Source organism: Haplochromis burtoni, unplaced genomic scaffold (genome assembly GCF_018398535.1).
Source record: "Haplochromis burtoni strain Fernald_Lab_line unplaced genomic scaffold, NCSU_Asbu1 Contig_521, whole genome shotgun sequence".
NCBI lineage: Eukaryota > Metazoa > Chordata > Actinopteri > Cichliformes > Cichlidae > Haplochromis > Haplochromis burtoni.
In genome coordinates, this window is record NW_024582882.1 from 307,255 (window position 1) to 333,474 (window position 26,220).

The window sequence follows — 26,220 nt, forward strand, 5'->3', positions numbered from 1 at the left end:
ATTACATTTTGAATCCACTACCTTAAAAGAGCTTCAATTTACAGACAGAAATGTCAAAAATGTTACAACTACCCCCGGTCTCCCCTACATTTTAAGTGTTTGGGTTCATGAGCATCAGTTATGAGACCTCAACATTTCTGAAATATGTATCATTCAAAAAGCAAAAATCACATATCATAATCATCAGATTTTGCAGAAATCATTGCACAGTCTCACATTCAGCTGCTGTTTTTAGCCCAACTTAGAATCGTCCATCTGCTATTCGTTTTTCCAGCCAACCCCCAAAATACAAAATGAAAACACGCTGGTTTTAACTCCTTCTCAATTTAAAACATTTTAGTTGCTGGATAGTTTTTAGGCTGTGAGTATACATCTAAGGGAATCATTAGACGTATAATATACCCTAAACCAAAAAGACCTTTGTCTAAGGACCTGGAATTAGTCTCCTGCCTACTGTAACAAAAGGAGATCAGAGTCAAAATTTCAAGTTGCAGGGTCTACACAAAAATGCTTTAAGCAGAATATTATGGAAAAAGTATATAAGTGCATGTTAGGAAGCTGTAAAGTTTAGTCAGTAAAAAGAAAGTACACCTGCCAATTGTAAGTCTTTACTTCTCAGGAATAATACCACGATCTGAAGCACACTGGCATCAGATAATGGAAAGAATTAAGATATCACAAGCCTCAAACACTGTGGTGAGGAGTCAAGAAAGCTGTGGATAAACTAGAGACCTCAATGAACCGAAGCAATGTTTTAAAGAACAGTGGATCAAAATGAGTGTTGCTCACTATGTGTTTATTCACCTCTCTGCATTTAATTATTAGTTACTATTAACCTCTGTCTCTCTTCCACAGCATGTCTTTATCCCGTCATCCTTCTCTCACCCCAACCAATCACAGCAGATGCCCCCCCCTCCCTGAGCCTGGTTCTGCTGGAGCTTTCTTCCTGTTAAAAGGGAGTTTTTCCTTCCCACTGTTGCCAAAGTGCTGCTCATAGGGGGTCATATGATTGTTGGGTTTTTCTCTGTTCTCTTTGTATTATTGGAGGGTCTTTGCCTTACAATATAAGGCGACTGTTGTTATAATTTGGCACTGTATATATAAAATTAAAATGAACTGAATAGAAAACAACTACTTGAAAGGAAGAGTTCTGCAAGCTGCTGGATTATGGTGTATTGAGTTGTTCACACAGTCCCCTGCATTGTGTCTTAGTTTTTGTTAAAATGACACAGTGTAATTTCACTTGTGTTGTTGTTCTCAGGTTGTATTTACCTAATCTATCAAATTTTGTAATTTCTTGTTATGTCCTGATAGTAAAACCTTAGAACTCAAAGGGGGTGCACTTTCTTTTTTACCATTTTTAGGTGACAAATTAGTGCATTTAGTGCAGCCATGACAGAAGCAGATGAAGGCGATGCATTTTTATTTTCCCACACATTTATATCAGGAAAATCAGGTTAAAAGGTTGGTTACAAGATAATGAAAATGAACTGATGATTTCAAACACTGAAGCGCTGCATGCAGCTTCTGTTGGCCGTTGCTCATTCCCTCACTGCTATCTTTATGCATGCCCTAATTCACTGCTGGCCTTTGGCTCTACAGTTATACAGCATTATGTATAATATATGACTCCATTTAATACTGTGTGATAGGTATTTCTGGAATGACTGCAACATTTCCATGAACGTCTCTCTCAGCAGTGACATTGTCAGGGGATTCCCTGGATTTTGTTTTGGGAATCTTTCATTCACACAGCAGTGCGACCTCACTGCAGTTAATGTGGCAGAACAGTGAAAGTCAGCCTCGAGCTTTTTAGAATCACTGAAGCAGCTCACTGAAGGATTTTTGCTTTTCTATTTTTGCAAACAGCAGGAGGCTTAAAGTAGGTCAGTGCTGAAAGTTTACTGTGCCCAAAGAACAAAGTCCCTCGTACTTATTGTTGTGGTGAGAATGATGTGTACACCGATCATGGGCATGCATGTCGTGTTAATGTGAGCTTCACATGATTTCTTTGAAGTCTTGTCTTTGCAGGGTGGACTGATTGTACAGCATTCACCTTTAATACTTAAAACAACAACAATTGAATGCACAAGTTTTAGTTAATGTTGGAGTTTCTCTAATTCACATATGCTCAAAAGCTTAAAACATCTAGCTGTTGATTTGAGGTGAAGTTGAAGAATTTGGAGGCAGTCCTCCTCCTCCTGTTTACTTTGTGCAATGTACCAGTACCACTGGGAGCAAACAGCCCCAGAGCATGATCCTACTGGGAGCAAAACAGTAAGTGAGTTAAACGTATTTATATGTCATTAAAGTGCTTCACAATACAACCAGAAATATAAATAATAATATAAAACAATGAGAGAATTAAGTAAAAGCTTGTTTGTATAGAAATGTCTTCAGCTGCTTTTTAAAGAGTGGATGGAGTCTGTACAGCGTAAAGACAACAGAGCTCCACAGCCTTGGTGCCCAGGACCAACAGTGACCTCTGACCTGACGACCTAAGTGCTCAGGATGAAGCTTCAGCAGGTCAGAGATAAACTGGGGAGCCTCACCGTGCAGAGCTCTAAAAGATAAAACTACAATTTTAAAATGAAACCTAAAATTTACTGACAACCAATGAAGAGAAGCCAAAACTGAATTCTGGAGCGTTCTGTACAGTCTGAAGGCGATCCAAAGCTGATTTGAAACAAGTAAAAAGACCACTACAATAATCCAAACGAGAAGAAATAAAAGCAGGTTCTGCCTTTGACACCAGCAGTCTGAGTTTAGAAATGTTTCTTGGATGAAAAAAACAGTTGTTTGGAGTGTTTCTCAAGCGACATTGAACTGTCAAATATAACGCTCAAATTTCTGAGACAGCCAGAGCATGCTCGGCAGCTGGAACAGTTTTCTTAGGTTTCAAAGCCTCGCTTTTACTCCTCTCGCCGTTGTAGCTCAATTCTCGTTTCATCGTTAGAACTGCAAATGTTCAGTTGAGCTTTGGAGGAGTGGATTTTGGAGCAGTTTTGCAGTTTTACCCTGGAAAAGGTGTGCTTATGTACATTTGTCTGAACTCATTATGTTGGAATCTGCAGTTGTTTAGGAAGAGTTTCAAGAGACCTACCAACTAGTGTAAATTTGTAATTCTGCTTCTTTGACTTGACTTTTGTTGTGAATACCAGTCAGTCCAATGACTGTTGTTAAATCCTTGCTACGCTGCAAAGAGAAACGAGTAGTTGTGGTAATTAATGAGCAGTTAATAGACTTTGGTCAAGTTAGAAGACACCGTAGATCCTTTAGCACCACTTACTGAAAGGCTTGAATGCATGTATACATTTGTATGTATACTTCTGACCCTGTGTGGATTAGATCAGTAGTCCCCAACCTTTTTTGCGCCACAGACCGGTTTATGTCTGACAATATTTTCACGCACCGCCCTTTAAGGTGTCGCAGATAAGTACAACAAAATAAAACCAGTACCGGTACCAAAAAAAAGAAGAAGATTTATTCATAACAGACGGGAAAAGACCCAGGGACACCGAGTTAATGATAAAAGCCCTGAAAACCATATTTCACACCGAAGCCTCAGCTCTCGCGGCTCAAGGACCCGGACCGGTCCGTGGCCCGGGGGTTGGGGACCGCTGGATTAGAATAAATCTAAAATAAAGTGAACCTTGTTCACCCACTTTCTTTTTGAACATGAATATTGTACAATCATTCTACCCCAGGAAAAAACATTTGAGGGGCAGACAGTAAGCAGGGCATTACTGCTAATCGAGTGAGTCAGTTTTGTGCAATTATAAGAGAATCACAGTTCATCTGCGTGTTTTAATGCAGCTCTGGAGGCTTTGCTGCAGATTTTCTCTGTGTAAAACAAACGGTGGTGGATCAGGTGCTCTGATGAAGGAGTCCTGTTAGCGTTAGTCAAGGTTTTAATGGTGAGCACAGTAACAGCGCGACTGCTTTGGAGGCTAGAAACATGTTTTCTTCACTCTGCTTGAGATCACGGTCTCAGTAATGGCTCCGCCTCTTCGTTCTTCACGGTGCGTAAACAAATGATGTGTGTGCCAGGACACCTGAGAGGAGAGTTTGCCTGCTTTGGAGGAACAGCGTGGTGTTTATTCTGGTTGTGTAATGCTGGAGAAGCTCTTCATGCATGTATTCGTCTTACAGCTTGTTTAATGTGAGGAACAGAGAATCTGTTGTCTTCCACTGTGTGACAAACTGAGCCTGACTCTGTGCTCCTCGTCTGCTGTTTTCTCAGCCTGCAAACTGCAAAGCAAGCTATTATGTGGCTGCATGTCAAACAGCAAACTATCTGGATTCATTAAGCTTTGATGCTATCAAGTATTTCCCTCAATATTCATTCAATAAAAATGATATATGATAATAATAATACATAGTCAGCTTTATCACGGCTTTAGTCTAACATGTGCTTAACACGGTCTTTTAAGTTTGCCCCAAAGGTTTTTCAGAATGCTAACAACTGACAATGTTTTTCAAGGTTCTGTGGTTCGGTGGCTAAAAACAGAACTTGTTGTTTTAGACAGATGTCCTGAGCGTATGTGTGAAGCCAAGCTGCCAACATTTATTTTATGTGCCATTAAAAGTGTGCACTTCACAGCTAGTCCTGACTTACTGCAGCCTCAAATTCTGCCAAGAGGCTCTTGTACATCAGCCATGGAAACAGTTGGCATTGCCACCCAGTCACACCTGACACCCCCGTGCTTTCAAACAGCTTGCTTCATCTGTTGGTCTAATAATAGGAACACACAGAGCAGAATGAGGTGGAAACAGTCTATTTAGCCCTTCATCCATTCATCTTAACTGCTTATCCAGTTTGGGCCAGTGTGGGGACTAGACGCAGAGAACAGCCTGGGCAGGTCACTGAGCTCAAACAGACACGGTGCTTATTAAATATTTCCTACAGAATTTCAGTGAGGATTACTGAATATTAACACGTTTATATAGATGTAAATATCGCTGAGGTTTGGTTCAGCTCACTGGTGTGACTGCACAGTCCATAACTCAACATATTACACTGTAGTGGGACAGTTCAAGCTTCCAAGCCTTTAGTTTATAAGCACTGTTGCCTTTTTATGGGTATTTTTCAAGCTAACATTTGTTAGCCTCAAAGTTAGAGAACAGCACAGGCCTGGAAGTTTGTGCAAGCAAAGATGACACAGACATCAGTACAAGCTACATATGAACTTAATATTATTGTTAAGACAAAAAACAGACAAAAGACTTGGAGACGAGGAACAAAGTTTTGTTGATTGAAGTTGCTGCAATATTCTTTTTCTTGTCACGATAAGAACAGCTCCACCTCCTTTGTTTACTGTTGTTGGCAGTCACATCTGATTTGCTTTTCCTCTTCTGTTTCAGATATTATTTAGCATCAGCTGACAGCAGCTGGACTTCTATTCCAAATGTTATTTGACAGTAAACTGAAAGTGGGTTGTGAACCTAAATAGATTCAACCTGTTTCGAATGTTCTCCTGGTGACGTGAGTCATTATTAGCAGGAAGTTTCACTAAGCCTCGTGGATTTTAAAAGATTAATGTTTGATTCCTGTAATACTGCGATTGCCAAGCAATATTTACGGGAACACAGACAAAAATGAAAAAGTATATATATAAGTATAAGTAAGTATATATACAGGTATTTTTAGTCTATGAGTCTCAACGTTTAAGGAAGCTGCAACTAATGTAATCATGCTGCCTGCACATACTGTAGCAACTATCCAGCTACTGTGGCTCGTCCTCAATAAGAGTGAGAGCACTTCACTGTTTTGTACAGTTCAGTTACTTTTTGCATGCATACCTAATACTGCTGGGTGCATACTATGACCCAGCCAAGGAGCAGTCTCTCTGTAGAGATTCTCACAGCTACCTACTCATTAGTTATTATTCTTCTCTAGCTACAGAGCTAATCTCTCTCTTCGACAGCATGTTCTCCTCCTCCTGTTACCCCAAACTGGCCCCTGAGCCTCTGTCAGAGGTTTCTTCTTATTAAAGACGGTTTTTCCTTCTCACTGTCATGAAGTGCTTTCTCAGAGGGGATCATTTGATTGTTGGGCTTTTCTCTGTATTATTGTAGGGTCCTAACCTTACAATATAAAGAGCACCATGATTTGGCACTGCGTAATTAAAAATGAATTGAACTGAACTGTGTGCACTGCTCTGCCTCCATGTGCATGTCGTGGGCCTACATGTGTTATCTAAGGAGAGGAGATTCTCAGCTAAATCACAGCCACACTTCTTCCTTCTGCAGCTAAGCCAGAACAAACACAGCTGACAGCCACAGCAAAGCTTCAGCAACACTTGTAGGATAAAGAACAACTCTTTTGTTCGACTGACACATTTCATCTCGTGCCCTTCATCGGGGTCATGGTGACAGGCTTTTTTTAATGCATCTTGGAAGTAGGTGAAGTTGTGCCAGAAACCACTGCTTCTGCAGTAGTTCAGTCATGAGTTTGCTGGGCTCCTAAATAAGACTTTGAGAAAAAATGCAAGGCACAATCAATTTTATCTGCAGTTTTGAAATAAAACTTATGATATGACAAAAAGAAAAGGGCAATGAGACACAAAGTAGGCTGGCAGCGAGTGTTTGCATATGTAGGCCAATGGAGGATCTCTGCTGGGCTGAGCTATCCCACAGGAGACGAGGCTTTTCAGAGAAAGGCAGCATAAGCAATGCAAGACAGTCTTGGCTCCGATCACTCTGCTAATCTTCCATGGTCGCTTTGCGAGCCTTCAGTTGACTCACTAATCACTGTCTGTAAAATAATTGTGTTCATTAGGTATTCAGTCAAATAGTCATTACTTGGGTAAACTAGCCTATCACTAAAATGGTCCAGTAACACTCATTCTGTTTGTCTTCTAGCTGAGTGTGAAAAGCCTTTGCCTCTGGATGCTGTACAACAGCCAAGCCTGTTTTTGAAATATGTGTCAAGTTGGGTGCTTCAGATGCTTTAGATGCTTTAGAAAATGTTGTTTTTTCTTTTCTATTTATTCTCTGAGAAACGGGGAATTAATATGACAGAAATATCCATAGTACCAGTTTGCCCAGTGGTAGAACTCTCCATCTATGTACAAATGTGTTGTTAAAATAAGTAATTGACATCTATCCGTCTGGAAAGGGTTACAAAGCCATCTCTAAGGCGTGAACCACAGCGGCAGTCAGAATCCATAAAAGGAGAAAATATAGCCAGCCTACCAAAATTACTGCAAGAGTGCAACTAATCCGAAGGCAAGAAAACCATCCAAACATCATTAACCTGCAGGCTATTTGTCTCAGTTAAGGTCAAAGTTCTTTGTTCAACAACAAGAAAGAGACTGGACAAGTGGCATTGATGGCAGTGTTCAAAGGAGAAAACCACTGCTGACAAAAAGAACACAAAGACTCGTCTCAAACTTTCCAAAAATAATCTCTAAGACTTTTGGGCCAATATTCTGTGGATTGACAACAGTGGAACTTTTTGAATGTACAACTTCCAAAAAGTTCAACTTTGGAACTTACATCCCATTACATTAGTGTCTTAAAACTAACACATTTGCTGGAAGCATCAAGCATGGCGGTGGTAGCATGATGGTTTGGGGCTGCTTTGCTGCTTCAGTGCTTGAATGCTTCGCCTCTACTGATGGAACCATGAATTCTGCTCTCTATCAGATAATCCTGAAGGTCACAGCCATGACTTTCAACATTTTGCTACAAGTCAGACACTTAACCCACACATTACAATGAATAACAGGGGGTTTTAATCGTATATACAGAAACCTGACAGAGATGACTGGCAATACTTTACCTCAAACAACTGAATTGATACATACGCTGTTTGAAGCAACTATTTGCAGCCCGTGATGCACTAAGTGTATTTTTTAAGCCACTTATTGTGTTTGTGTCAAGAGATTTTTTTATATAATTTGATCAGCTTTATGAAATGTGTTTTTCTGTTGTTTAAGCAATCTAAATGTCTATGTGATCTTTCACCTAATAACTTTGTGATGAACTTATTCAGCTACTAAATCCACTTCCTGTTTTTTCTGAGAACAAATGTAGAAAGGGGAAATAACCCGTTGCTTTAGGTCTGTGCAGAGTCAGAGTGACGTTGTTACTTTTACACACACACACAGATATGTATAAAAATAAAAGTACGCAGGCAGCAGGGCGCTTGCTGCTGCCCACGCGTGTAAAAACGACTGCAGTCTCTGTGTTTTCTAACTCAGGTGTCTTAGCTGAAGAATTACAGGGTGATTTAAAGAAATCCCCTGTCAGTTTGTTTGGTTTTTTTCCACAAAACAGTAAATTTCAGAAAGGAACCCTTCCTTACTATTCAGGTACAATACTTAGTTTTGTTACAATAACCTACATCCCTCGATCAGTCCAGCTACAGTGTAGCACAGTTCCACCTTTTTAATTGCAGACCTTTTTCAGTCTCTGTACCCACAGAGTTATGGATGGTAGTTCTATTTTCCTTCAGTTTGCATTATTGGGCGGTCCCAAGATATATGTGAGTGGTCTCTTATTTTTCTACGTTCTATTTCACTTTTCTATTAAATTATCTGAGACCCCGTCTGCCTTATATGTTAGGGACTCATCTAATTATTGTGTAGTTTCTTATAGCTATTTAAATAATAATGGATTGGATTTATATAGCACTTTTCAAGGCACCCAAAGTGCTTTACAATGCCACTATTCATTCTTACACTGGTGGAGGCAGCTACAATTGTAGCCACTGCCAGAAGCAAGGTTGCCATATCGCGCCAGTAGGGTAAAGTGTCTTGCCCAAGGACACAACGACCAGGACAGAGAGCCCGGGAATCGAACCGGGGACCTTCCGGTTACAGACGCACTTCCCAACCCCCTGAGCCACGGTCGTCCCAATGTCGCTTCTTTCCATATTGCTTATGCTCCCTCTCTCTTTTTAATTTCATTTTCCAGTTGTTGCTGGTTTTTGAGCCTTTTTTGAGAGAAGCTTCCCCCTTACTGTGGCCTAACTTGCATCCCACATCAAGAGAAAACATTACCTTCATCGAACAAAGTATTCGAGTAAAGCAGCTTGTAGTTCTTGTTTAACCCGAGTATCTGTTAGTAATGAAACATTTAGCCTAAAATGGTCCCGTAGTCCTATATTAATGTTGATGACAGCTGGGTATAGTCAGAAATAGCGATTGGTTCAATTGCTGTTGTGTCTTTCAACCTATACATTTTTTTTTAATTTTTTCAGTTCACTCAGCATACCTCTATATTTCTTCTTGGAACGGGCCTTAATACTGTGTCCCTCTAGTCCTAACGTTGCTCTTCCAGCCTTCCTTCAGCTCTTTCTGCTCAGTGCGTCTCAGCTCAGAGCTGCTTCAGCTGCAGCGAGGCCTCTGTTAGTGCTGCAAAGATGGTGTCCAGTTTCATTTGCACTTTTGCTGGATACAGACATTTCACTTGTACGTCTTTTCTTTTGAGTTGTCTGATCATTTTATAAACCTTGGATTTTGATGTCCTTTTCTGGTAGTTGTGTCACTTTCTACCGAAGCAGCTTCACAAATCCGATCATATCTTCACTCTGGAATAAGGAGCTTGGAAAAGTCTTCACATCAAACATTAGGATCTTCCCTCTGAAAGATGCTAATGTTGTTGCATCTCAGTCTGATTTGGAGATCCTTGCAGCTTGTGGAGAGGTCCATATCATGGTGAATCTGGTATGGTGCAAAATCGCTGTCTTTGACTGTGCAAGCTCTTTCCTCTATTTGTCCAGTTCTTCCTTTGTGTTTAGCAATTTGGTCTTTAATATCTGTAACCGCTCAAGACATTTTTGTGTAATTATGCCCATCTTGATATACTTTATGCAGCGTTTTCAACTCTTTGAGTAGCATTAGGTCAGGCTGGCTTGGTGCTCTCTGTTTATCTTCCTTTTCTTTCCAAGTATCTGTACACAGAGTTATTGTCTCATGGTTGTAGTCATTTTGTAGGAGTGTATTTATTTTTTGCTGCTATTATGTATAATGTCACTTATTTTTCTCACTGTTTGGTGGAGCACCACTGTTTTGCTAAATTAGCTTCTGTGATGTCACTGGAAGTGTTACTTTGTTTTGTTTTTATTCATTCATTTTTATGATAATCCAACAGAAACACAATGTTAACATTCTCTGACAAAGGAGCATAAAAAACAAACATATCCCAGACTAAGATCAATAAAATAAGATATCATAAAGGGAATTTACAACCTTATAATACAGCATTCCAGGATTCTTGTTCATTCACCCAGGTATCTGGTCATTTTCATTTACAAGCTTGCTGTCATTCGCTCCATTGTGTGAACTCTTTTCAGTATGTTTCCATTGTTATGGACGGTGGGCTTGTTTCTTTCCATTAGTATCTGTAGAATACAGTTTTTGACTGGACTGTATGTCTCTCGAGGTATAGCTCATTTAGTGGAGAATTAACTAGAAGGATTTTCTCTGTTTCTTCTTTGATTCTTATCCAGAATCCTTGGATTCGGACATATTTCTATATTTTAGGTTTTTTATAACATGGGGAGATAACAAGAGGTGTATTAAAAAATTTGATTTTAAATTTCCAATCAGATTCTCTCCACAGTTGACTAGTTGACTGCTTATTCTCCTCTGTCAGTGCGCCCCAGGGTGGCTGTGGCTACAATGTAGCTGCCATCACCAGTGTGTGAATGTGTGTGTGAATGTGTGGATGACTGGTTGTGTAAAGCGCTTTGGGGTCCTTAGGGACTAGTAAAGCGCTATACAAATACAGGCCATTTACCATTTATTCCCTTTTGACAGGGGTTGCACAGCTCTTCCGATACATTATCAGTGATAATGACACTCAATAGTTCCCATTTCTCCTAAATATGTCCTGTATTTTGGCAGGACTCATATAAGGCTTTTGTATTTATGAGAAACATGTTCCTTAGTTGGGAGATGTTTTTCTTCTATGCTGTTAGGATCAATCAAAGCTCTTTCTTTGTGGTTCAGGATGTAGTGTCTTATTTGAAGATATCTATATGCGTGTTTAGAGGGGAGTTGGAATTGTTCCTGAAGCTGGTTAAATGACTTGTTCCATTAATGAGTTGATTTATTGTATTAAGGCCTGCATTGGCTACCTACTAAATCCACTGTCCACACAGGGACAGTTCTACATTGCCTCTCACTGGCATGGCACTTGAGACAGATAAAGAGCCCCCCAATTTTTTACTTATTGTTGTCCACACCTCCAGAGTATGTTTTGTCCAATCCTTTTCTATTTTTAAGTTTTTGTCAGATTTTGAATTAATGAAAGGTAAAGTGTTGGAGTCCCCGCCATAAGTAAGAGTCCTTCACCTTTTTCATCTTCATTTGGAGAATATAAGCCTCCAGTTGTTCCAGTTACCATCATATAACGGCCTTCGTCATCCTGAAAAACCTTTCCATTACTGTAATAAGCACATTTGTTAAACAGGACAGCAACCCCTCTGTTCGTCCTGCTCCTGCAGGATGCATCATATTCTTGGTTGATGTTCTGTCTCAGATGCGTGAGTTTCTTGAATGAGAGCTACAGAGCACCGCAGTCTCTTTAATTGTCCGAGGATTTTTTTCCCTTAATTAGGTTATTAATTCTTTTTACGTTATAACTAACGAAGTTCATATCTGTCATATTCGCCACATGATGACATATTCCCCTTTGTGTTCTAACATGTGTATAATGTATACATGCTTAGTCTGTAAGTGAAAATGTAAACTCTGTCTGTAACATGTCAGAGAGAAGGAAAAAGAACAGGGCTTCCACGCTTCCAGTCGTCCACATTGTGGACAACCCCATTTATACTGGGGCAGAGAAGTGTGACCCTCCTTCTCTGTGGGAAAAAATGCTTAATGCACAAATAACCAATATCCCACTGTTGTGTAAAAATGAGTGTGGTCCACTCATATCAATCCTACACATCCACCGCCTGGACTTTATGAAGCATAATGTTTGTAAATATGTGACAGTTTACATCTATATCTTGGGGCGATCGTGGCTCAAGAGTTGGGAGTTCGCCTTGTAATTGGAAGGTTGCCGGTTCGAGCCCCGGCTTGGACAGTCTTGGCCGTTGTGTCCTTGGGCAAGACACTTCACCCGTTGCCTACTGGTGGTGGTCAGAGGGCCCGGTGGCGCCAGTGTCCGGCAGCCTCGCCTCTGTCAGTGCGCCCCAGGGTGGCTGTGGCTACAAAGTAGCTGCCGTCACCAGTGTGTGAATGTGTGGATGACTGGATGTGTAAAGCGCTTTGGGGTCCTTAGGGACTAGTAAAAGCGCTATATAAATACAGGCCATTTACCATTTATATTATGGCAGGAACAAATATCCAGATATCCTCTGTCTTCTTTCTTTTTTCCTTTTCTACATGTCAATCAGCGTACCTTTAAGTCACTCTAGCATTTAACTCATTTAAAGTTCTTCCTGCATGAGGGCTCTTAGGTCTGATGTTGACAACGCTGTGTCTCTTTGGGTCTTCCTGTTGCATGTCCAACCTTCCTTCCGCTCGTCTTCGATGTCGCACCATGTTCTGACTCTGAGCTCTTTCAGCAGCGGTCTTCTCTCCTGCATCCAGTTTTATTCTCAGGTTTGCTGGGTATAGACATTTCACCTGCACCTTGTTGCTTGATAACCTCATATGTTCTGGTTCTCTTCTTCTGTAGGTCGGACAAGTAGTCGTGGTCACAAAATATTTGTGTATCTTTGAAAACGACTTGTCTCTGGCTCCATGCTGTCTGTATGGTCATCTCACTATGATAGATCTAGGAGGCATCGTGGGGTCTTTAGGTCAAGGACCACATGAAGGATGCACCCTCTCAATGATGATACCCATCTCCATTGGGAGTTTCAGTGATCCAGCTTCCGGTTAATTTTGATCATATCATTTCCTTCACTTCCCTCTGGAATCTGAAAAATCCACGTTGTTGTGTGTCAGCCTGTTTTGTAGCAGGAATCACAGCGCCGTCTGGTGTCGCATAACTGTGTCTTCTGCTAGTTCTTTCATCTATTGGTCCAATTCGCTCTTCGAGTTGGTCTCTAATATCTGTGACATCTTGTTCCAGTCTTTCGAGTGACATCTTTGTGTGGTTGTGTCCATCTTGGTTCTCTTTACGTAGCTTTTGCAGTTCTTCCAGTAGCATTAGATCCGACTTTGTTTTTTGTTCATAGTCATTTCATATAGGTTTTCTGTTCACCTGGCTGTTTAACAGCCTGTTGACTTCAGTCATCCCTTATTTCGTGTGTTGTGTGCGGCGCTTTGTTGTTTTGCTGCTTCACTGGCATCACCGGAAGTCTGCCTGAAGTGTTTCTTTTTTAGTCACTATGTGTTTATATACAACTCTGCATGTGATCATTAGTTATTATTAATCTCTGGCTCTCTTCCACAGCGTGTCTTCGTCTCATCTTCCTCCCCTCACCCCACCCAGTTACGGCAGATGGCCGCCCCTGAGCCTGGTTCTGCCGGAGGTATCTTCCTGTTCAAAGGCAGTTTTTGCTTCCCACTGTTGCCAAAGCAGTTGCTCATAGGGGATATAATAAGCAAACTTACAGAAAGATTACTCCCCTGTCTCTGCCATCTGTTGTGGCGTCTTTCAGTGGTGTAGAATTATAGGAAATTAAACATTGCCAATTCTTAAAACTTAGACCCTGTAATGATGGTTTAAAATATATGTGGAACGTGCATATCAACATAAAAATGTGATATTCAATTTATGTGAATAAAATCAGCATGTACTCATGCACATGCTGATTGTTGGGTTTTTCTCTGTATCTATGAAGCGCCTTGAGGCGACTTTTGTTGTGATTTGGCGCTATATAAATAAAATTGAATTGAATTGAATTCGTCTTGATCACGTAGTTTCTGTCAGGGTGGTGAGGCCATTATGCAAAAGTGCACCCAAAAGCAGAGCGACAAAGACTAAGATTTACAGAGTTTACTTTTACACCAGAGAATGAAGATAAGTACAAGTCTGGGGAAGGAACACACAGGTTTCTTCCTCGTCTGAAGGATGTATTGACTAGGGATGGGAATTGATAAGAATTTGGCAAGTCTGATTCATTATCGATATTACTTATCGATTGTCACTGGGTTCTCACTAGTGCCGCTTTGATATGCGGCTTAGTGATGGTGGTAACTCTCAAAGACATTTCTGCAAATATCTGCATGTTGTATTGTCAAATGTTTGTGCATGTTGGATGAATTTCCCCTCTTTGTTGTGATCAGTGTTGGGTTGTTACTCAAAAAAGAAATGTATTACACACATCACACAGAATGCTTTTATTCAAAGTACGTTAGTTAATCACTCCAAGGAGACAATAATTCATTATATTGCTCATAGCGTAACTCTTGGTTTTTAGCTAGCATAGCGTTAGCATGCTGTCTGTGCAGGTGCTTGCAAAGAGCTTAAGTTGTGTTAGCAGCATAATACAGTTGTTTCTGTCCTGGATGCAGTTTGCACTTTACCATTAGCGCTCGTCCTTAAAAATACAAGTAATGTCCATATCCGCCCTATAAGTGCCCAACTATTCCAATGATTCTCCCTGGATTCTCAGTAGGGTTGAAGATTCAGCTCTCACATGCCAGCAGGCCATTAATCACTGAGATATGAAATTATCCTGCAGGCCGGATATAATTGTATCACGGGTCACATGTACGTTTGACTTCCCTGGCAGGATCGATAGGGCACAGCCTAACGAGAGAGTATAGTTTTTATATACCAATACATGGAAAAAGAAAATTTTATAGTAAACATTTTAATTTTGAATCAGTCACCTTATAGATGTTATGAATTTTGGTTCTCTAGGAAGTTTCATCTAGATTGAACCGGTCATGTAGGAGGAATTCAGGAGCAATTATGGAATTATCTTTGTCTAACATTAAAATTAGTTTGATGATCTGAAACATCATCGTCATCCTCATCATCAGCGTTTATTTATATAGCACTTTAAAAACACACCTGGGAGACCAAAGTGCTGTACAATACAAATATAAATATAGTAATAAAATAGCAAAAAGCAGACATAGCAATAAAATTAATAAAAGTGTCAGTTACCCACAGAGTCAAAAGCCAGGGAATAAAAATAGGTTTTTGATCTGAACTTTACAACTGGCACTGATGTAGCCTGTCTAATATGGAGAGGAAGGCTATTCCAAAGCATTGGCGCTGCAACAGGAAATGCTCGGTCTCCTCTAAGTTTTAGCCGTGACTTTGGGACCGAAAGCAACAGCTGCTCAGCTGACCGAAGCGAAAGAATGGGGACGTGGGGCTTCAACAAGTCAGACAAATAAATAGGTGCCAGGCCATTTAGAGATTTAAAAACCAATAAAAACCAATAAAAGGGTTAGGGTTAGGGTTAGGGTGGATGGATCCTAAATCCTAAATTCAACTGGAAGCCAGTGTAGAGAGGCCAAAACCAGAGTGATGTGGTCGAATTTCCTTTTGCCAGTTAAAGATCGTACCGCAGCATTTTGCACTAGTTGCAAGCGTGACAAAGTGCCCTGCCCAACCCCTATTAACAGAATTGCAATAATCCAAACGTGAAGTAATAAAGGCGTGAATAACACTTTCCAAGTCACGCTTGGAAAGAAATGGCTCAACCTTTCTTTAAACATTCTTAAACATTTAAGTTTGACAAAAAGCTGAGAAATCAGGAAGGAGGTAAAGACTTTGTCATAGCGCTGTAGCTTGGTTATACATTTGATGCTGAATCCTCTTATAGCGAGTTTGGTATTCCTTCAAACTGTAAATGCATCACTCAGCAGCTTCAGGCTAAATCAGTGCCTCCTCCTTTATGTAACTACACTGACACATGTGGACGGTGGTGCTACAGAGGGTATCTGCCCCCAGCAGGATGTAATCACAGCTGCAGCACTAACCCTCTAACCTGGAGGCTGGTTCCAAAGGGCTTTGTGTCCATTCTACTTTTGTGTGACAGAATTCACTTTATGACATTTTTAACTTTCTGCTGATATACTGGAATTACTACCAGTGAGTCACTCAAAAAGCTCTATGACTGTTGGTGCCATTGGCCCAGGACCCACCAAAAATAACTGCCAGGAAAAGCCCACTGGAGCCTGCTTTCCATTTTTACACATCTATTATTCAAAATGCACTGTCTCTACGCTGTGCTCTCATCTCTGTAATCACTAAGGAGCTTCCAGGAACACATACGAGCCAGTAGAAGGATTGTGTCAGAAGAACTTTAAGGGATTTTATATGCTTCAAGTCCAAAATTCTGATCATTATGGGTTACAGCTCATGGAATCCTGTACCTTAAATGATTATAATATTTATTTTCAAATGTGAGTAAATTACTGTTCAAACTCTGTAACTGTGTGTTCATGCCAATGCCTGTCCCTGCTTTTACACTCCGGCAGGAGTGTGAACAGTGTGTGCTGTGGGTGGGTGCGGTCCTTGATGATATTGTGTGCCCTTTTCCTGGCCCGAGTGCTGTAAATGTCCTGAGTGGTGCTGTTCCCTGGGGTGGCTGTAGCTCAGGTAGCAGAGCAGGTCAGCCACTTATCAGAAGGTCGGTGGTTCGATCCCAGGCTGCATCCTGGCTGCATGCCAAATATCCTTGGGCAAGATACTAACCCCGTGTTTGCCTACTGGTGGTGGTCAGAGGGCCCGGTGGTGCCTGTGTCCGGCAGCCTCGCCTCTGTCAGTGCGCCCCAGGGCAGCTGTGGCTACAACGTAGCTTGCTATCGCCAGTGTGTGAATGTGTGTGTGAATGGGTGAATGACTGAATGTAGTGTGAAGCACTTTGGGGTCCTATGAACTAGAAAAGCGCTATACAAATGCAGGCCATTTACCACACTGTGATGGAGTTTGTCAGGATACGCTCCACTGTGCATCTGTAGAAGTTGCTGAGAAGTTTGGAGGTTAATTCACAATTTTATTGTTGAGCCTTCATGATGATCTGCCATGTGTTATGGGTCCAGGTGAGATTCTCACTGATGTGGGTGCCGAGGCATTAAAGAAAAACTTTAACCATTGGAGAAAAAATTATTCATAAACATCCCACAGATGTAATATTATCTACAGCTACTCTTAGTACCATTGATGTTAAGTTAGACTCTTTTTCTCCAATTGATCTTTCTGAGTTAACTTCAATAATTACTTCCTCCAAACCATCAACGTGTCTTTTAGACCCCATTCCTACAAAACTGCTCAAAGAAGTCCTGCCATTAATTAATTCTTCGATCTTAAATATGATCAACCTATCTCTAATGATCGGCTATGTACCACAGGCCTTCAAGCTGGCTGTAGTTAAACCTTTACTCAAAAAGCATCTCTAGACCCAGCAGTCTTAGCTCATTATAGGCCAATCTCCAACCTTCCTACAGTTGTCAAACAGCTAACTGATCATCTGAGGAATGGTTTATTTGAACAGCTTTAGAGACGGTTACATTACATTATATAGGTTTCCCTTAGGCCAGGGGTGTCAAACATACATGTGGCCCATGATACAACTATATCCGGGATATGGTATGTTTGTATGTGGGAGCTGAATCCCTGCTGAAAATCCATGGAGAGTCCTTGGAATCATTAGTCTGCTTGCCTATTGATTCTGCTCATAGGTTCTTGCATTTGTCCTTTAGTGCAATAAAAATAAAAGTAAAGTGCAAACTGCATGCAGGACAGAAACATCTGCATACTGCTTCTAACACTCTTGCTCTTTGCAAGCATCTGCACAGACAGCATGCTAACGCTAAACTAGCCAAGGACCCCAAGTGACAAACATTTGACCACACAACATGCAATTAATTTCTACAAATGTAATGTCTTTGATATGCTGCTTACTAATGGTGTTGACTCTTAAAGTGGAGCTAGTGAGAACCCAATGAGAATCAATAAGTAATAACAATAATGGAATCGGAATAGCTAAATTCTTGTCAATTCCCATCCCGAAGACAGCAAGTGTAGTGGTACGTTCCAGGTACACTGAGAGATGGAGGAGCCGGATTTAAGTGCAAGCATGCTGGGGAAAAGTGAAGAAATAAGGGAAAGCATAAAGTGAGCAGCATCTGGGTGCATTTCAAAGATATTGGAGACGGCAAAGCTGAGGGCAGAATTTATAAAATTAGGAGCTGACTGAAGTGACACCCGTTTTTATTTTTACCCATTTTCCATTGTGGAAGACAGAAAATTCCAAACCTGTCCAGGCCTTAAACTTCATGTTTGTTTACCCTCGTAAATGCATAGAGACAAGGTTTTTATGAAAACACTGAACAAAAAATTTCCTTGAAAAAGTCTAAAAGCTACAGTTCAGTATTGAGTGTTACATAAAATAAAGTAGATACAAGGTGTCTTTGATTAGCAGAGATGCAGAGATGTCTGCATGTACCACAGAGCCATGGCTCAGTGTCTATCTAATTGAGTCTCACAGGCCTGAATGTGCGCTTGAAGCCATTTTTAATTATTAACTGCTCACCAAACACAAACAGAAGCTGAAATTTTGGACTTTTAACTGTATTTCCTTCAGTTTTACTGCTTTTCCTACAGATAAAAACCTCCCTTATGGCCACTCATACTACACAAAGCAATTAAGCAATTACAAATGAACCTGTTTAACCCCAATGCCCTCGGTACCAGAGGTTCTCTACTATAGAAATTTCAGTTTCTTTATAGCTACAGTTAAAAAACAAAACAAAACTGGACAGTCTGGGCAATGAACTGTTTACACATTTCTTCCAATCTAACTGCAAAGAGTCGCACTGACAGATTTCTCTCTCTGTCACAGCATCTTTTTTGTAATCATGTAGAAAAACAATATGTAAGTTCTTTCCTCTGACAGAAAGGAGAATGTCACTGGTGCAGCCCACTTAAGGTCAGAGTGGACTGTATGTGGCCCACAGTGTAAAATGAATTTGACAGCCGTCTCATACATCAGAAGACATAGCATACATTTACACTGCTATGCAGATGACACCCAGCTCTATCTGTCCATGAAGCCAGATAACACACACCAATGAGTTAAACTGCAGGAATGTCTTAAAGACATAAAGACCTGGATGGCCGCTAACTTTCTGCTTCTTCAGATCAAACTGAGGTTATTGTATTTGGCCCTGAAAATCTTAGAAATATGGTATCTAAGCAGATTCTTACTCTGGATGGCATTACCTTGGCCTCCAGTAACGCTGTGAGGAACCTTGGAGTCATTTTTGACCAGGACATGTCCTTCAACGCACATATTAAACACATATAGCCTTCAGTCTTTCAGTCTGTGGCACCAAGGCCGTGGAACAGTCAACCACCAAAACTACGTTTGGTTGACTCTGTGGAATCCTTTAAAAAGCAGTTAAAAACTTTTCTGTTTAAATCAGCCTTTTGTTGATCAACGCTTTTTAAATTTTACATTTTTCATTTACATTTAACATTTTTTATTGTGTATATTGTCTATTTTGTTACTTAACTTTCTGTTTGTTTTCATCTTTGTGTACAGCCCTGTGACGGCCTGTCTATGAAAAGTGCTTAATAAATAAACTTTACTTACTTACTACATAGGACTGCTTTCTTCCATTTGTGAAATATTTCTAAAATAAGAAACATCCTGTCTCAGAGTGATGTTGGAAAAACATGCACTCATTACTTCCAGGCTGGACGACTGTAATTCATTATTATCAGGATGTCCTAAAAACTCCATGAAAAGCCTTCACTTAATCCAAGTGTTTTTATCTCAGTTTGAAAATCTCTTCAGTAATCTACTGGTTTAACTTTTCAGCTTCATTTACTGATATTCACTGAGGATCATTTCTGTACAATGAAATAAATTCAACGTGGCTTTAGCAAGAACCCAGAACAACAGCACCATCCCTTCTGACCAGGGCATTCTCCTTTGTGGCATACATCTAACTCACGATGTTTCTGAAAAACATTTAATTACTTTGTTAGGCAATTAACAGAGAAATTCAATTAAATGTTTGTTAATTACATAGAGGACAGTGAACTTTACTTATTTCAGGGGTTGGTTACAATAAACTCTATGATTCATTCTGCCTTTGTGAGACTTTTAAATAATGGAGGTGAGCCAAAAAAAGCATTGATGTGTGTTACCTCACAGCTGAAAGGAATCATGACACTATGAAATGTTTCAAATGCAGTTAGCTGCTATTGACCTGTGCAAATCATACTGCACTCTCAAAATGTGACCATGTGACATAAATTATTCCGCTAAAATCGGCTTTGAAGAATGAAGGGTACAGTATTTCTCCTGGAGCAGCTTCGTCTGCAGTGTTAGCAACGTGAGTCACTGACCTATATTTGTCATATTCACAAGCTGAGGGAAGCTGGCAGCGGCCGGGAAAAAACAGACGAGAAAATGGGAGTCGGGAGGAACGTAGGGATGAGCTCAGTGTGTGGAGGTGGTTCACTGTCAAACATGGATGACTCCTGCATCCATCGTGCTTCCTTTATTCATTCACCCAGCATGTTATATTTATCATCAAAGGAAGATGGACGCTTTCACACCTCTGATTAGTCTTTTTATTTTTAATCAGCAAACACTAATCACAGCTTGTTTGAATGCACTCTGTGCAGACTGGTGTAAAACTAGCAGGGCTCAACAACCTCATTCACCTCGCAGTAGTGCACACAGAAGCATATAGACCCATCTTCACTATGCACTGTGTGACTCTTCCATCATTCTCATCTCCAGCATGGCAGCTAAGTCCTTCTGAAGTATTTATCTTTCATGTCCAGGTAATCTGTAGGGCTGGGCAGGGGGTCATCTGTTGAAAAATCTACTGTCGAGGCTGGTGTGGGAAGGTTTTTCACAACAGGGTGAGGCAGGAATGATGAGTTTGGTGCCTCAGGCCCCGGCTCATTTCTGTCCACCAAACTGTGGATTCTTCGTCCTTCCATTTTTTAGGAGGTTCCAGCACTTCCAACACTCCTGCCTATGAGTGGAAACCAGTGTCCATAGCTGCTCTGGGACCTGAAGAGAGAGAGCAGACACGAAGGTGTTACTGCATGTGCTAGGTTGTGGTGGCCCATGATGATGATGATGGTCCAGGAGAAGTAAAGAATCCTGCTTCTTCACAGGCAGCCCGTCCACTGCTCTCACACACTCACAGTCACATTTCTCTCTCCGGCTGCAGCCAGTTGGTCACCGTGTCTCTGAGCCTCTGGACATAAGAGAGGACAGTGTTTAATGATTGTAGCTGCTATACATGGTTATAGAATGTTTATGCAACTTGCACTTTGAAAACAATATAAATTGAGAACATAATATTGTCTGATAATAGATGTTTGTATTCAAAAATCAGTGTTGTTAAAGCTAAACAATACATTCTTCCAGGTCTCTGAAACATTAATTAAGTATTAATCATCCATTTATACATTCTCAATAGAAGTGTGTAGGCACGTACGTACTTGGTCAAAATTGAACCAAAAATGCTGGAAAGGCATGTAAAGAGCATGTAAGGGTGTCCTGGTCCTGCTCTGTCGACCCAGTGTTTATGTTTTTGATGATTAATATTCTTTGATGAATGTTTCCATGGTTTAGTCTCTTGCAGTTCTTTTGTATTTTGTGATTTCTTCTGCGTTTCATGTGTCACGTCTCATCGAGTTACATCCTCGTTCCAGCGTCAGCTCTGCGTCTCTCTTTTTATCTCTTGTTTCCTATTGTATTTACTTCCTGCTCTGGTGTTAGTGTGTTCAGTTTTGCTAACACAGCATACCTTCAGAGTGTTGTTTGTGAGTTTGTGTGTTCAATGTTGGGATTTTCATTTCTTTCTTATTATGTCTTGATTACAAAAATCTCAGCAGAGCAACATTAGATGCTCAAATTTCTGGGCCAAGTAATAAGACAAGCAATTTAATGACTTGTAATGGCTCATTCATCTGTTTTTCTTTTTCTTTTATGATGGTAACAGTCTTATTATTTTATTAAAGAACACGAGAAATAATTGTCAAGAATGAATGAATGTCATTCCAACTGCAAACAGGGAGAACTGCTTTGCTTTCTACAAAGAAAAGAATATATACACATCATCTTTAAAACCTGGTGTAGGTAGTATGAGGTTTGTTTATGCCATGCTACCAGTAGCACTGGGATGCTAGTGTTCATTGATGATACAGGACAGAAGCAGCTGGATTGTGTGGTGAGAATAAGGCACGGCGGGACCACAGATCAATATTCAGAGCCATTTTGTTCACACTTCTCACCACAGAAAACACCCCCACACACCTGAGTCCCCGTGCTTTAACTCGGCGGGCGTGATTACTAGTGATGTGCGGATCGATCCTGAAATATCGATTCCTCGCATACCAGTCATTTATGTTCTAGAATCGATTCTCACATTAAAATATCGATATTTTAGTAATTTAGAGTAAATTTGTAGTTTATCATTAACAGGAACACAGTGGAAAAGAAACTATAACATTCGGATTGTCTACATTCAAAGGAACTACTTCCTCTTCCGCCTTTCGTAGTCATGTGCAAAATACGGCTGTATAAATGCCTCGCAGCCCCTTGGCGTGCGCACTCACAACAATGGCTGAGTGTAATCGTAGTCACGTGCGGACTTATTTTACCTCCACAAACAGCTGAGACGTGGTTTGCGATACATGTGGCAAAAAGGTGCTCCAAGAGTGAGGTGTTGTGGCCATACTAGGGAGACATTCATAAGGGCTGTTGGGGGGGATGGGGGGGTAAAAGCATTTTACAGAGTTTATTTATCGGATAAACTACGTTAAATGTCACCGTTATTATTGGCCGGCCCAGAAACAGCGGGGGTGTCCAAATTCAGAGGATGCTTCCACCTGAGGACCCGGCCTTCACGGTCTAAAGAAAGCCGGGTAGTACGTCACGAGCTCCCTCGGTGGAGTAAAACTGCCGTCCGCTCCTTGCTATCTACAATATAACCGGGCGCTGACGTAAACTCTTCTGTTTAATTATTTTCTGTTTGACGTTTATTCATCTGTGTGAAAACCCCGGAGGAACCCTCCCAAGTAGGGATGGGTACCGGTTCTGACATAAACGGTAGTAACCAGACCGAAAAGCAGCGCACATTTCGGTGCTTTATTTCCTGAGATGTCATACACTTTGGATTCTAGCCAATCATTTTACCTTTCCAAGGATAGTAGGCGGGTCCAGGTACGTGCGTTCTTTTAGAGCAGAGCTACAGATTAAAAATGCCCAAGGCGAAGCGGTCAAAATCTGGCTGTACTTCACAGCAAAAGATGCAAACTCAGCAGCAACAAGTGCTTTAAGCTGATACTGTGATACTGTCAAAGGAGGTAACACCTCGAATCTGATGAAACACCTGGCGACGCATAGCGTTTTTCTAAGAGCCGAGAAATGCACCGTATTTGATAGCTTGCTGTGAGACCTCACACCGAGCACATCTACTGCGGGTGTGGTGCCTGTTATCGGACCCGGAGTTAGCAACATCCCCCAAAAACATGAAGAGGAGAGTTGTCTGTGAAGGTTCTCAGTCATCCAGGTCATCGTAGTCAAAGGAGCTTGCAAAGAAAAGCGTCTGGACTTCTTTACAACTGTAGCTGCCTCCATCAGTGTGTGAATGTGAGAGTGAATGAATAGTGGCATTGTAAAGCGCTTTGGGTGCCTTGAAAAGCGCTATATAAATCCAATCCATTATTATTATTATTATTATTATTTAAGTTACTTGAAGACGTTTCACCTCTCATCCGAGAAGCTTCTTCAGTTCTAAGGTCAAATGGTGGAGAGTCCCAGATATAAACCTAGTGGGAGTTTCCCCCCACAGAGGGACAAAAGGACCCCCTGATGATCCTCTAATCGCCTGAGCCAAGGTGTGAAACTGGGTGTGGGTCCCGTGGATGAGAGGTGAAACGTCTTCAAGTAACTTAAAGAAGTCCAGACGCTTTTCTTTGCAAGCTCCTTTGATGAAGAGGAGAGTCCTGGCCCCTAGCCCTGCCAGTGTAGCAGAAATGATGAGGATGATGATGCAGCAGCAGCCGTTCTTCTCTGCATGAGTCGCTTAATGTTGTTCGTGTGTAATTTACGTTGAGTAGGCTAACCACATTATTACATTAATGCATGTAAGGTGAACTAGCAAACATCATCATAGCTACATGCGGCTGTCTTCTTGTTTGATGGCAGATACTCCCTTCACCCTGGCCAAAAAGGCTAAAATGACCAAAGAAAAAGTGGAAAACAGCTGAACATGAGAGGTTTTTGGACAAAGTTTGTGTTTTTTCCATTGTTTAAGCTTCCAGCCAAGAGTGATACCATATATGCCCCATAGCTGCAAAAAAGGCTAACATTGTTATCTTTTTACAAAAAACCAGCTGAACATGAGAGGTTTTTGGACAAGGTTTGTGTTTTCCATTCTTTAAGCACCGGTTCGAGCACTGTTTAAGCACCGGCAGCGTTTCAAAAGTACCGGTTTGGCACCGGTATCGGATAAAACCTAAACGATACCCATCCCTACTCCCGAGGGAATAATAAAGTTTAATTTAATTTAATCTAATCTAATAACTTTAATCTCAGCCAAACCGATTTACTCACGAACAAAGAAAACACTGAAAAAGACAAACAATAACATTTTTAAGTTATCAAAGTGACTTATATATCATGTTTAACCCGAGTAGCGAAAGACCGCGGGGGTTTGAAGACGATGTGTTGGCTCAGATATTTGAAGTTTACACAGCTACATTCTCACCTGAAAATATGTTAAAAGTTTTTTTGTGACTCAGAAAGAGAAATAAGAGTAATATTAAAACTAAGCTGCTGCTGCCATTGTTGGAAACTGAAATTGGCTGGGCCGCGCTATGAATTCTGCGATATGGTTTTTCAATTTTGTTGTCTGGGTGGAAATTTGGGAGAAATTCGGGAGAATGGTGGCTCCGGGAGATTTTTGGGAGAGGCACTAAAAGACCACGCAGACCACGCCCCACCACAGATTGATTCACACTATTTGCTCAAATCCAGCTAAATGCACTCAGACTGACTCGGTGGCATTTCATAAAACAGATGGACTGAAAGAAAACAAAAAACACTAAAGCAATATCAAATATGGTACTTTATATTTTTCCCATATTGTAGTTTTTCTTCTTGGTAAAACCCACTGCTCATCTGGCAAGCAGAGTGTGGTTAGATGGGCCATGCTGGGCACCTAGGAGATGTTATGGTACTGGGCACTGGCAGTTGGACTCTGGTGAAGAATGTCAAAAGGAAAACTGAGTATGCTCCCGTTTGCACACATAAACCTCCTCTCAGCTTCACAGTTCTGCTAAAAACAATGTCCCTAGCTCACTGTATAAAGCAGATATTTATGTAACTAGTTGAGTATTTTGCTTACACATCAGTACAGCGAGTACTTCCATTTGCTGAATTGAAAAAGTAAATACCACATTTATAACTCTGACCTTATTTTATAGTTGGGATTGAACTGAACATGTTATAATTAATGTTGTCTTAAGACCTGGTTGTCATTTTGTTTGTTGGGATGTAATTAATAAGAGGAATTAAGTCCACGTGCCATCTTGCATAACCGTCCATCCATCCTGACCTTTCTATGTTGTTGTTCTTATTATGAAATGAAATGTTAATGTACTCATTGACCCATGGGTTCATATGGGCATTTGCAGCTTTGACTGGCTGTTTAGCTATTCAGTGGCAATCTGCTGAAGCTCTTGCTGTTTATGACTTTGAACTAACGCCTCATTTTCTCTGTCTGCTGATGTTGTGTCTGTGTGTAGCTGCCCATCCTGGTCTCATCTGTGGTGAGTCTGTACTTCCTGGAGTGGACGGATGTGTTCAAGCCAGTGAAGTCTGGCTTCAACTGTCATGACCGCAGCCTAAGCCTGCCCTACATTGACCCTAACCACGAGGTCATCCCCTTCCTGATGTTGCTCAGCCTGGCCTTTGCTGGACCTGCCATCACAGTAAGGCTTCACACTTGACAACAGCCTTATTTTAAGTCTTGAAACAGTGCAAAATAGCCTTTAGCAGTCATTATGGAGGTGCTCTAGTCTTAGATTTTATAGTATAAACACACAACCATTGTAGAGGCTAAGGCTACGCTTGAAGCCACTGAGGTGGTCGTTAACGGGGGTGATGCGATGTCACTGGTATGCATGAATTAAGTTCACAGTCCAATAACTCCAGCAGTATGTATCTAGTCCTTTTTGGTCTTTATTCTGTATCGATTTAGCATAACAGCGCAACGGTCACAAACTGTTTGCCTTCTCAATGACACACCTGACGCCGATTACGTGTGTCTACCTTAAATACCTTTACATTACATAATCAAA

General features: G+C 40.9%; 1 protein-coding gene across 1 annotated transcript in view; it reads left to right on the forward strand.

Moving 5' to 3' along the window:
• LOC102294741 (2-lysophosphatidate phosphatase PLPPR4) overlaps nt 1–26,220 on the forward strand; it is a 46,532-nt gene that overhangs the window by 2,231 nt on the left and 18,081 nt on the right. The window contains exon 2 of the mRNA XM_005947521.3: nt 25,666–25,851. Within this exon, the coding sequence (XP_005947583.1) occupies nt 25,666–25,851 (186 nt within the window). The remainder of the gene's footprint in view (nt 1–25,665; nt 25,852–26,220) is intronic.